Source organism: Pelodiscus sinensis, chromosome 6 (assembly GCF_049634645.1).
Source record: "Pelodiscus sinensis isolate JC-2024 chromosome 6, ASM4963464v1, whole genome shotgun sequence".
Taxonomy (NCBI): domain Eukaryota; kingdom Metazoa; phylum Chordata; order Testudines; family Trionychidae; genus Pelodiscus; species Pelodiscus sinensis.
Window position 1 is genome coordinate 85,799,363 of NC_134716.1, and position 12,490 is coordinate 85,811,852.

Below are 12,490 nucleotides of genomic sequence, written 5' to 3' on the forward strand. Positions count from 1 at the left end.
GTAGGTATTTCTTTATTTTTGTGAATGTTTTATTCTGTTCAAGAAAATGTTTATGCCCAGCCAATAGTAATGTTTGCATGATGGGCAGTTTCATAGGCTGCAAGCTACTACTTGTAGCTTGTGTGGGCTATATTATCACTAGGAATGTTTGTTTCCTTTTCATGTAAAAGCAATCAGTTATGTTTTGTTAGGTTCATTTATTGTAGCTGATTGCAACTAAAATTATTGCTTATTGCATTTTCTCACTGAAGAGGGTCATAACACTGAATATCAGGAAAAACAGACAACTGTGATGGAAGTTTTAGAAAAAAAGTTGTTGTAGCAAATAACATCCTATGGTTGTGAGAGAATAGGGAGGGAATAATAAATACAAATATAAGAAAACGTAACTGTAACTTGATAGGCAGTTCCCACATTCAGTCGAACATTTCCTAAAGTCTTTACTCTGCTTTCAATCTTTGTTCTGTTTATACACACTGTTTACTTGGACAGAATTCCCATTGCCTTCAATTGACAGTGTTAGGACTGAGGGCCGCCTCCTGTAAGGCATTTGATTAACTTCTGTTATGTGCCAAATAAGCTTAGCTGCCTCTGAAATCAGAAAGCTCCTGGGGAAATTTAAGGGCATACAACCCTGTACAGAATTCTTCCCTAAGTATTGAACTTAGGGGTTTGACTTGTTGAGGAACACAATTAATAGTCATTCTCTTGGGGGGGGGGGGGGGGGGGGGAAGAGAGGATTACTAACAAAGCGCAGAATAATGAAGAGTCCATGACCTTTTGAAGAACTTAATGAAAGATCAGAAGATGGATACAAATTATATCATGTTATTGTCCAAAGCAGTGCTGTCAAAACTGATCATGGCTCTGCATACTGTACAACTAAATGAAATGAATAATAATAACATATATCACTATTAATCTAGCTACTTCCTTTAGTTAGCTATTTTCCCCACCTACTTTAGTTGTTTTTTCTAGTTGTGAGACCAGGTAATTGTAACAAATATAAAAGATGTATTGTTCATTCCACTCCTTAATCAATAACTAGATTTAGTTATTTTCCTCTGTATATTCCTTTTATACCTCTTTATTAACCTTTCTTTGTAAAACCCTTCTCTTTATGTGAAAAGAGCCAGCACTTCTCTTGAACATCTATCAGGTTTACTGCAATGGTGGTGAAGAAATAAGTAACTGTCCCCCAATATCTGTCCTGAGATGCTACAGTTAGTACATTGCTGTCACTACCAACCTACATCTTTGGGAAAGCTACATCTGCAAATGGATTACATGATATATACAGTCCTTATAATTTGTGCCACATTATTCTCTTACAGTCTGCTTAGATAACTGTCAAATTATCCTAGATTTCATTTTGGATATGTTCTGCTTTGCTGTAGATCTGCTGACCAAGAAGAGCCTTCTGTTCTTCCCCTTCTCCATGCAGGGTTCGATAGGGTAAGTAATTACTAAGGAATCAAGGCCACTTCTGTGAATACTTCCATCTTTTATTATTAAAAGAGTTTTTGAATGATTCATGTAAAGCACAAGCTTGCTTGTGTCACTAGTTAACTACACTCTGGTGATGTGAAGATAACTTCATCACATGCTCCTCCTCTGTGCTTACCTGGAAATATCTAAGTATGCGCCGTAAAAAAAAAAAAACCAGAGACCTAGCCAGTGCTTCTGCAAGCAGCAGGAATGTTAGCAGATGAATTTGTTGGCTTGGGAACAATTCTCTGACAGGTGGCAGAATAAATACTATGCTATTAAGTGTCCTTTGCTGCTCCTTTGAAAAAGAACTAGCTTGTACCCCTGGCTTGTGTTGCATGTCCTCCAGCTATCTGCTTTCTAACTGGCAGCCCATTCTTACTTGGGGCACAAGGGGCCTAATCCAACTTGAACTGAAATCAATAGGTGTTTTTCCATTGTTTTCACTAGAGATTGAATTGGGTCCATTGTGTGATACTCATGTGTCAACCTGCAGACTTTCTGGGTGCTCTGGATAGTAGATTCTGCCACCCTGCTTTCACAAAGGGAGTATGAAAATCAATGTCTGTGCCACCTTGTTCCCCATGGTACCTGCAGCTGAGAATTGAGAAGGTAGCCATGTAAGCAGAGAGTGGATAATCCAATAGGTCTAGCTATTGCCAGGGACTCTGGAGGCTCAGGTTCAATTCCCTGTTCTGTCACAGACTTCCTGTGTGACTTGGGCTGGCACTAAGGCTTTTTATACCTCAGTCCCCATCTGTAATTGGATCTGGTACTTCCCTGCCTCACAGGAGAGAGGTGAGGCTAAATGCATTGAGCACTGAGCTGCTCAGATGCTGTGGTTATGGGGGCCATACAAGTGCCTAAGACAGACGTCAGCCCCAAAGTCTGCAACTTTAATTTTCTTTTTAGTTTAGTGTATTATAAGTTTATTGTGTTTAATTCCTTGAGTCACATTCTTTACTATTAAAAACGTTTGTCTCTAGTTTGCCTTTTCTTGTAATGTCTAGTATTTTGTCCAAAGATTTCAGGACAATATGCTCTATAGGCTAGATTGTGACTTAATGTGCAGTCCTGAGCAAGGGGTGGTGCATAAGCACCCTAGAAGTAGTTGCAAGAAGTGCTCTGTGTGAGTCTGAGGTATAGTTCTGAATCATAATTCCCTGCCTGTGCTGGCCATTCTGCCAGCAGCAATCTGACCCTCCTTACGCTAGTTCAGCTGGACTGAATGGTGGAAAGGGAGGACTGAGCCAGAGTCTTGCCTATTCTCTCCCACCTGCCCCTGAGAGGGGAGCAAATGGGTATATTAACGTTCTCTGTCATGGCCAGACCTATGATAAGGGGTTCAGGAAGCTTCTTAAAACAGATGGGAAGGAGAATTTGAAATTTGGCTAACTTTCTGAAAGATTGTTATAAGTGTTTCATGATCTTCTGCCTTTTAGAAATGAATTAGATACTTCTTCATTATCTCTGAACGTCATCCATTAACCTATTTGTCATCACCATTTTCTCCTTATCGCTCTACTTATTTGTAATGCTGTCATCAGTACGTCAGCATGATGATATTGATTAGTACCACTGCCAATATCAACTTAAGACTGGAACCCACTGAATATCCTCCTGACATAGTTTGTTGCCATTATGACCTTCCTTATCAGCATTGTTTTCAAGTTCTAGAACATGTAAGATAGAAGTCTACTTCCGCACATCACAAGCAGAGTGGGAACATAACCATTCAAGCATGAAAAAATGCTATCCACAGGCTCTAAATCCTTTCAAGGAAGAAAAAATCAGCATTGTACACATGCACAGATTTTTATCAGCAACAGAATGAAATCAATTTTTAGTTACTTATAATTTAATTAATCTCCTTTTTTGATAGCTTTATTTTACCATATTGTGACTTATTATAATGCTAACATGTGGCACCTGCCTTTTATCTACCCTTAACTTTTTTTCTTGGGAAAACACTATTTGATAGTGCTGTAACTTTGCTGCTGGTTGTGATGGTTGTCTGGATTTTTTTTGAACACATGTCAAATTTAAAAAACTAACCAAGAGTTTAATCCTGTATCCAATAGGGTTATTGATAATATTGAACTTATTTGTAAAATATTTTGAGAGCAATTAATGAAAAACTCCCTATAAGAGGTAGGTGTGTTCTAATTATAAATCCATGGTACACCCACACTTTGAATACTGTGTACAAATGTGGTCATCTCATCTCAAAGGTATTGGCATTGTAAAAGGTTCAGAAAAGGGCAACAAAATGATTAGGGGTTTGGAATGTGTGCCATATGAAGAGAGATTTAAAAGACTGGGACTTTTCATCTTAGAAAAGAGGATATAATAGAGGTCTATAAAATCATGACAGGTATGGAGAAAGTGAATAAGGAAAAGTTACTTGTTCCCATAAGATAAGAACTAGGGGTCACCAAATGAAATTAATAGGTAGCAGATTTAAAATAAACAAAAGAAAGTATTTCTTCAGGTAGTGCACAGTCAACCTGTGGAACTCCTTGCCAGAGGATGTTGTGAAGACCGGGGCTTTAACAGGGTTTAAAAAAGAACCAGATAAATTCATGGAGGTTAGGTCCATCAATACTAATTAGTCAGAATTGGTAGGAATGGTATCTCTAACCTAGGGTCAGCAACCTGTGGTTCCTGAGCCAAATGTGGCTCACTAGAGAGCCAGATATGGCTCTTTTGGACATCCAGCTCAGCCCGTGCAGCTCCCCTTCCCCCCCCTCCCACCGCAGCAGGGAGCTAGCACTGGTGCTACAGCCTTATGGCTCCCTGCAAGATTGGAATATCAGTACCAGCTACCTTTGGGGATTCAGGGGGAGAAAGCCCTGAGACTCCCAGCTGGATCCGGCGTGCAGGGAACAAGTGGAGTCAAAAATGGCTCCTTGTACTGCTGTTTTCCTTCCCCTAGCTGGAGGGCACTAGCCTCACAGGGACACGCTTCTCCTTTGCTCCCATTGGCCAGAATCTTACACAGTGCCTGCGACGTGGCATAAAAGAAAGTGGCCCCTCCACCCCCTTACTCATGCCACTGCCCAGACCCCACGCTCCCAGCCCACTACTGCCCCCTCTGCCCTGGCCAGACACCCTACTCCCAACCTGCTCCTACACCCCCACCTCACCCAGACCCCGCACCTTCACCCCCCTCCTACACCCTACCTTCCCCCCCCCCCCCGATCCTGAACCCCTATCCCTATCTCACTCACTGGAAGCCCTGTCCTGTGCACTTAACCCCTATTTTTGGCCCTACCCCAAAGCCTGGGGGGGAGCACAAAATCCACTAACCCTGGAACCCAGAAGAAAAATGTGGCCTGAGGCCCTGAACCTCAGTCCTCCATGTCCTCCTTCCCCCCACCATGGGACTGGAGAACCAAGAGAGAAGTGTTTCAGTTAGGGGCCACAATCAGTGTTGCTTGGGTGGGGGAGAGAGGTTAGAGGGTTTTTGTGTTTTTTCACTTGTGTGGTCCTCAACTGATTGATTTTTCTGGGGGTCAGTGGTCCCTGACCCAAAAAAGGTTCCCCACACCTGCCATAAAGATAATGTTGAAACCTTTTGTGTTGAACATAATATTTTGCTTTATTTAAAAATGAAGCCTGGCCAACAAGCCCCCATCTTGCCACAGTGTCATAATACTCCTGGACCCCTCTGTCCCAACCCTGAGCCCATCATACACCTGAACCCTCTGCCCTGAGTCCCTCATATCCCCATACTCCCCAAACTCATGCACTCTCACCTCCCCAGCCCCTTGCCAGAAGATTGACAGAAGACCGCCTGAATGTGTGCATGAAGCTGGATTTGACCAGTTATGATGTAAACTTCAAAGAAACATGCAAAAAGATGCAGCAGCAGAAGTCCCGTTAAATAATCTGTGAGCCTAATGTTTCATTTATGCTATTATTAATCATGTCAGTTATCAGTAATATTGTTGTATATTTACAGTCATGCAAATAGGCATTCTTCTATGGCTCTTTGTTGATCACTTGTTCTAAATTTTGATGTAGTTTGGCTTTTTGGTTTGAAAAGGTTGCTGCCCCCTGCCCTAGCCAGTCAGAGGCTGGAAATGGGTGACAAGAGAGGGATACTATGAAGATTACCTGTTCTGTTCACTCCCTCTGGAGGATCTGGCATTGGCCACTGTCGGCAGCCAGGATACTGGGCTAGATGGACCTTTGGTCTGATCCACTATGGCCATTCTTGTGTGTGTGGTGTTGGTGTTGGTGGTGGTGGTGGTGACAACTTTGGGTTCTGGACTGGATCCAAAGGCTTGTTGAAAGTTGATTTAATATCTTGTTGGAATCATTTTGTCAGGTAGGAATGTAAAATCCTATTAATCAGTTAACTGGTTAAACATCAGGTTGACCTCATGCTTAACTGATTAGCTGACTAAGCGGGGTCCAGAGCAGGCCCCAGTCTGTGGGGCTCTTGCCCCTAACCTCGGCCTTGGGTCTGGGGCAGCCACTTGCTCCTAGCCCCTATACTTGGCTGGCTCCCAGCCCCTGTGAGTGGGGGTTGTGACTGGTACTGGGTCCTGTGAGAGCAACCTCTGCCTATGGAACACTTGGGACTCCTGTGCACAGAGTCTGCTCCAGATGCCGAAGCAGCCCCTGACTTCAGGGTACTTGGGCCCACCATAGACAGGGGCAGCTGCAGACAAGAGCAGCTCTTGTTTGTGGTGAGCCCCCTTTGGGGGTGAAGCAGCCCCCTTCCAGTGGTTAACTGGAACAGGTAAGCATTACCCGTTTAGGGTGATGTTTACAGTTAACCTTTCACATCCCTATTGTCAGCTAATCAGTAGATTTTTCTATAGTATAGTAGATCAATGTCCTGTAGTGACAATGAACAATGCTGGACCTTTGCTAAAGATTTTTCTGTACCTTTGGGATTTTAACTTAAACAGCAAATAGTCTAAGTTGCTATTACCATCTACATGTTTTGTTAGTCTATCATGAGCTTTCGTGGGCACAACCTACTTCTTCAGATGACTGGAATATTAAAAGTCCAGATCCAAGAATAAATAAGGGAAAAGAGGGAGGGCGAAGGAAGGGGAAAGAGCCAGTGAGTAGATTGTTCAAGTAGTTACAAGAGGCTGATAACTAACCAGCCAAACAATGGAGGTGCCAACTGTTCTTAAGTCAGTAGGATGTGGAAGGTTGTGTGTGAACCAGCCAATGTCTCTGATCATTCCATTAGCATAAGACTGAGCCAAAAGAGTACCCAGACATGAACTACTTCAAGACAGGCCCAAAAGAGAAAACAGAATTCTACTTGTCGTAACCTACAGTCTACAACTTATCCTGGAAAATGACCCCTCACTCTGAGGCCTTGGAGGAAAGGCCAATCCTTACCTACAGAGAACCCCCAACCTCAGACAAATTCTTTCCAGTAACCACTCAACACACTTCCATCATCATCACCCAGGAACCCACCCCTGCAATCAGCCATGGTGCCAACTCTGCCCACACCATCTGCACAAGTGATTTAATCACTGAAGCCAACCACATCAGTCACTACATCAGGAGCTCATTTAACGGCACATCCACTAATGTGATCTATGCCAGCAATGCCCCACTGCCATATATATTGGCCAGACTGGACAGTCTCTACGGGAAAGAATTAATGGACATAAATCAGATATCCGGAAAAGCAATACAGGCAGTCCCCGACTTACGCGGATCCGACTTATGTCACTTACGAACGGGGCTTTCTCGCCCCGGAGGTCGAGGTGGCGGATTGCTACCTGCGAGCTCCGGGGCGAGAGAGCCCCGTTCGTAAGCTGCTCCGGTGCCCCTGGTCTGCTGGAGACCGTCTCCAGCAGACCAGGGGCATCGGGCGGGTTCCCGCGCTTCTGAGGCTTTGCTCTGGCAAAGCCTCAGAAGCGCGGGGAACCGCCGCTGCTGCCGCTTCAGTCCCGGTGCCTGTGGTCTGCTGGGGACCGTCCCCAGCAGACCACAGGCACCGGGACTGAAGCTGCAGCCACGGCGGGGTCCCGCGCCTCTGAGACTTTGCCAGAGCAAAGCCTCAGAGGCGCGGCACCCCGCTGCGGCTGCGGCTCTGCTCCCCGTGTCCCTGGTCTGCTGGGGGGGGGGGGCGCAGCTAGTGTGCCCCCCCCAGCAGACCAGGCTTTTGTTTTGGACTCTGGGGCAGAGCAGCTGGGGCGCTGCCGATTGGTCCTGCAGCGCCGCTCTGGGCACTACTGGACCAACCCAGCAGCACCGCAGCTGCTCTGGCCCAGGTCCTGATTCAGCCGCTGCTGGTCAGTTTCAGCAGCAGCTGAATCGGGATGCCTGGGGCAGAGCAGATGGGGTGCTGCTGGGTTGGTCCAGTAGCACCGAGGAGCGGCGCTACTGGAGCAACCCAGCAGCACCCCAGCTGCTCTGCCCCAGGTGTCCCCAAGTCAGCTTCTGCTGAAACTAACCAGCGCTGACTACAGGAAGCCCGAGGCAGAGTTGCTCTGCCCCGGGCTTCCTGGAATCAGCTGCTGATCAGTTTCAGCAGCAGCTGACTTGGGGACGCCTGGGGTTCTTAAGTTGATTCTGTATGCAAGTCAGAACTGGTGGTCAGTTTCAGCAGCGGCTGAATCTGGACGCCAGTTCCGACTTACATACAGATTCAACTTAAGAACAAACCTACAGTCCCTATCTTGTACGTAACCCGGGGACTGCCTGTATACAGAAACCTGTTGGAGAACACTTTAACCTGCCTGGGCACTCATTAATGGATCTCCAAGTCAACCTGTTTCAGGCCAATTCCACAAGCCAAATACTCAGAGAAGGGTTGGAACGTAACTTAATTTACAGGTTTAATTCTTAATCTTAATGGAATGAACAGAGACATCGGCTGACTCGCACACTACCTTCCACATCCTAATGACTTAACCAAGCAACCAAACAATGGAGGTGCCCATTGTTGTTGGCCTCTTATAACGACTTGACAATCAACTCACTGTCTCTTTTTTTTTCTTTTCTCTCTCCTTTTTTCCTCCTTCCCTCCCCTTTTCCTTATTTATTCTTGGATCTGGACTTCCAATACTCCAGTCATCTGAAGAAGTGGGTTCTGCCCATGAAAGCGCATGATACTATCTACATGTTTTGTTGGTCTTTAATGTGCTACTAGACTTTTCGTTTAAGTTTTTCCTGTAACAGACTAACTCGATTGCCCCTCTGAAACTTGGGATTTAAGTGACTTTTACATTATTGGTTCAAATGGAATTCCTGAATCTCTTCTTTTGGGGTTTTGTTAGATTCTATGATTGGTTCCTATAAAGTTGAGTAATTTTGTGCATAGCTGCTACAGTGACAGAAAATCTTCTGGACTGAATATAGGGACAGTCACTTTTTTTAGGAGTTATTTTTGTTGTTTCATGAAGTGGCCTGGTACCTTTTTTTTCATATTCTGTAGACTGATAGATTGAAACCAAGTCACCCAAACCTATTGCTTTCCATTCTTGCACCTTTGGGTAAAATACCTCCAAAGGTCTCCGGTATCTCTTTCCCTTCCCCCCCCCCCCCTATACTTTTTGCTGTTTCATGTTTGTGCTGATTTCCTTTTATATCCAAAAGTGTTATGATTATATTAAGGGACTAATTGCATAAATCTGCTACTCATCCATAGCTGAACAGAATGTGTCTCTTTCTCCACATGGATGTCCCTTCCTGGTCCACATGGACGTCCCTTCCATGATGTCCCTTCCCTTCCTGCCAATTGTTTTCATGGGTGCTGATTCTGACTTTTTTCTGCAGCATTGTATCCTCGTGTGACAATACTGCACAGACTGAGGTTGAACTTCTACAAAGTATACATTTTTCTTGTTTTTGCACTGTGTAGGTATTCAGTAGCGTATTAAAATATTCATACAGCTCTCAACATGGTGCCATTTAATAAGATTTTAAAACGTTATGGATTGAACAAAGCTGTACCAATAGATTTTTAAAGATCAAAATCTGAGAGGAAATTGCTTTATTGCTGACCGCTTAAGATGAATGCGTATATAGTGACACATTGCTATTTCTGTAAAGAAAAAGAGAGTATGTAGCATGGTATGAATGTGTACAGCTTCTTTTAAAAAGGACCTTTGGATGTCTTTCAAAGTACTGGCTGCTTGCTCTCAGTCCAGCTGTGTCCCTTCCTCAAAGCTAACTAGTTCTCTGGAGAACACAAGAAAATCTGTGCAGGCATTTATAAAGTGGTTGTTTCTGAGCTTCTCCAATAGTTTCACCATTCAGCAGTTCACTATAACTGAAGTTAGAACCAAATTCTTCTCCCCTTTTAGTCAAGACAAAACTCTCTAGACTTTAGTGGAAGCGAGACTGGATACTATATTTGCTGAGGGGTAGAGGTGGACCTTTCTCTTTCCTCTTTTTCTTGGCCTTTATCAGGGTGCTCAGTACTTCAAGCATTCTTTTAAGACAGGTTCTACCAGCCATACTCATGCTGAGGAGTTGCTTGGATCTCAGTGAGACCAGACATAGACTAGCTTCCTACTTCCTGTGAGTTTACTTGGTATCAAGTGGAAGGCCAGAGAGAGTCCTGAATTTGTCTGTTTGTGCAGGCCTCTAAGCGTTCTTGCTGCTCATGGGCTGCTGGGCCAGCAGGCTCAAGAGAAGCACTAGGCAAGGGGAAGCCCCGCATCACCAGCCACCCCATCCTCCGCCACACCCCAAGAAGCCATGCCCTCAGCCCAGTGCCGAGCTGCTCTGCTGAGACCCAAGCCCAGCCCCCAGACAGCCTCCCTCCCACCTGCTGGCCCAGCCACAGGCAGGACTGCAGCAGCAAGCGGTGCCCGGCAACACTGACCTGAGTGGCTCGGGCCCCCTTGCCTGATGCTGCAGCCCATCGCCCTCCTTCCTCCCCTGCATGGTTGGAGCACTAGTGCTGACTTCCTGCTGAAGGAAGGGGGGCAGGGTAAAGGGAGAGAGTCCCGAGCCTTGCTGCAGGGTGGAGAGGTAAGCGAAGGAGAGAGCCCTGCACTCCCATTGGCCATATTCTGCCTAATGGGAGCAGCGGGAGGCTGAGCCTTGGACTGGTGCAGGGTCCAAAGACAAGTAAGTGCCCCCCACTCCCTCATGACCAGCCCCCTCAGTCACCACCCTGCCTCCCCAACCTGCTTCTGCCCCCTCCCCACCTGGCCAGACCTCACACCTCAGCCTCCCCTACACCTCACCTCCTGCCCAGATCCTGCACTCCCATCACTGTCGCACTCACTGGCAGCCCTGTCCTATGCACTGAACCCCTCACTTTGGCCCCACCACAGAGCCTAGGGGCCTCACAAAATCCACTAACCCTGAAGAATGAATCTGGCCTGAGGCTTTGCACCTCAGTTCCCCTCCCTCCCCCCTCCCCCCAATCCCCTGCCTGGGGTTAGAGCGCCAGGGGAGTGAGGTGTTTCAGTTGGGGGCCACATCAATGAGGGTTGGGGGGCGGGATTGCAGGAGCTTTTTTTCCTTCTCGCTTGTGTGGTCCCCAGCTGACTTTCTGTAGGCCAGTGACCCCCATCCCAAAAGAGGTTCCCCATCCCGGCCATTAATAAAGACAACATTCAAACCTTTTTGTGTTGGATATAATATTTTACTTTCATTAAAAATAAAGCCTGGCCAACAAGCCCCCAGTTGGGGCACAGCCTCCATCTGGCTGCAGTGTCCTGTCCCCAACCCCAATACTGGGGCAGGCCACACAGAGCTGGTGGTGGCCCCCCTTCTGCGATAGTAGGAAGAGAGGCCATGATCCGGCTTCGGCAGACTGAGGGGGTGGGGGGTTGGCGAGCATTGCAAGCAGGGGGCACAGCCCCCTAGAAATATTAAAGTGAAAATTGTAAATGTTTCTCAAGAATTCCAGTTTTTTTCAGAATTAAGGGATGGGCACGGAAAATGAAAAGTCCTCGCAATATAGGCTCTGGATCAGGTTTTTGGTTTTTATAATTATCTGTTTAACTGGGTTCCTAAAACCAAACAAAAAAAAGTGTAGTTACTTTGCCTACTAATGTACAAAGCAAGTAAGATAATATGCTCTGCTATCTTGGCAATTAAAAAATCAATACAGTGGAAAAGATTCTGTCACAAAAGATTCAAAAGATTAGTGCTTTAAGCACAGAAGTATAAATAAGGGTTTAAAAGTAATGAGACCTACTTCATTTACTGCCTCTGATTCTTTTCCAGAGATTTATGGAGAATAGCAACATAATTGCTTGTTACAATGAATTGATTCAAATAGAACATGGAGAGGTGCGGTCACAGTTCAAACTACGGTATGTAGAAGCGCAAAAAAAGAACATATATACTTTTATTGTCCAGTATCCTGAGAAATTGCTTGTTTGTGCTTCTGCCTCATTGTGGATTCCATACTGCATTCTGTATTAAGAAAAACCTGTCACTGGTGACTGTCATCGTCAGTGCTGATGGCATTTTGTGCACTGCTTGCCTTGATAAGCGAATTTAGGCCAAAATGCAGCTACCCTTGCTCAAGTCCCCCAACAGATCAGGATGAGGCCAATTTGTGTATTTATCATTCTAGTAAGAAAGAGCAATGTACAATTCAGTTGGTGGGATGGGGCTTGAAATGTTTTGCATACATGGTGTATATACAATTTTAAATGAGATCGTAACTAGTGTTCCCTCTAAGATTTTTCCATCCATGAGCAGAATGAGTTTTGTCCTGTGCACCAATATTGAGGTCATGTGTTCTTGTTTGGATGTGTGCCACTGTGGCACCCAAGTTATCAACATTTTAAAAAAACGTAAGATATACATGTTATGGAAGAAAATACTAAAACAAGGGATAATTAACAAGGTGCATGATTTTAAAAGTTTGTTTAATATGAAGTCCATAAAATTTATACTGCAAAAGTTTCAATAACCAACTTCCCCTGTTTATAACACTCTCCGGGTATGTCTACACTTGCTCCCTATCCCAAGATAGGGATGCAAATGTAGCCGACCGAAATTGCTAATGAAGCAGGCATTTTAATATCCCAGACTTTATTAG

At 45.2% G+C, this 12,490-nt stretch overlaps 1 protein-coding gene across 4 annotated transcripts in view; it reads left to right on the forward strand.

Annotated features, from left to right (window-relative positions):
- Positions 1–12,490, forward strand: part of PDE8B (phosphodiesterase 8B) — a 159,836-nt gene that overhangs the window by 98,297 nt on the left and 49,049 nt on the right. For all 4 annotated transcript variants that reach the window (XM_006119129.4, XM_075932314.1, XM_075932315.1 and 1 more), the window contains exons 5-6: positions 1,398–1,455; positions 11,665–11,753. In XM_006119129.4, the coding sequence (XP_006119191.1) occupies positions 1,398–1,455; positions 11,665–11,753 (147 nt within the window). The remainder of the gene's footprint in view (positions 1–1,397; positions 1,456–11,664; positions 11,754–12,490) is intronic.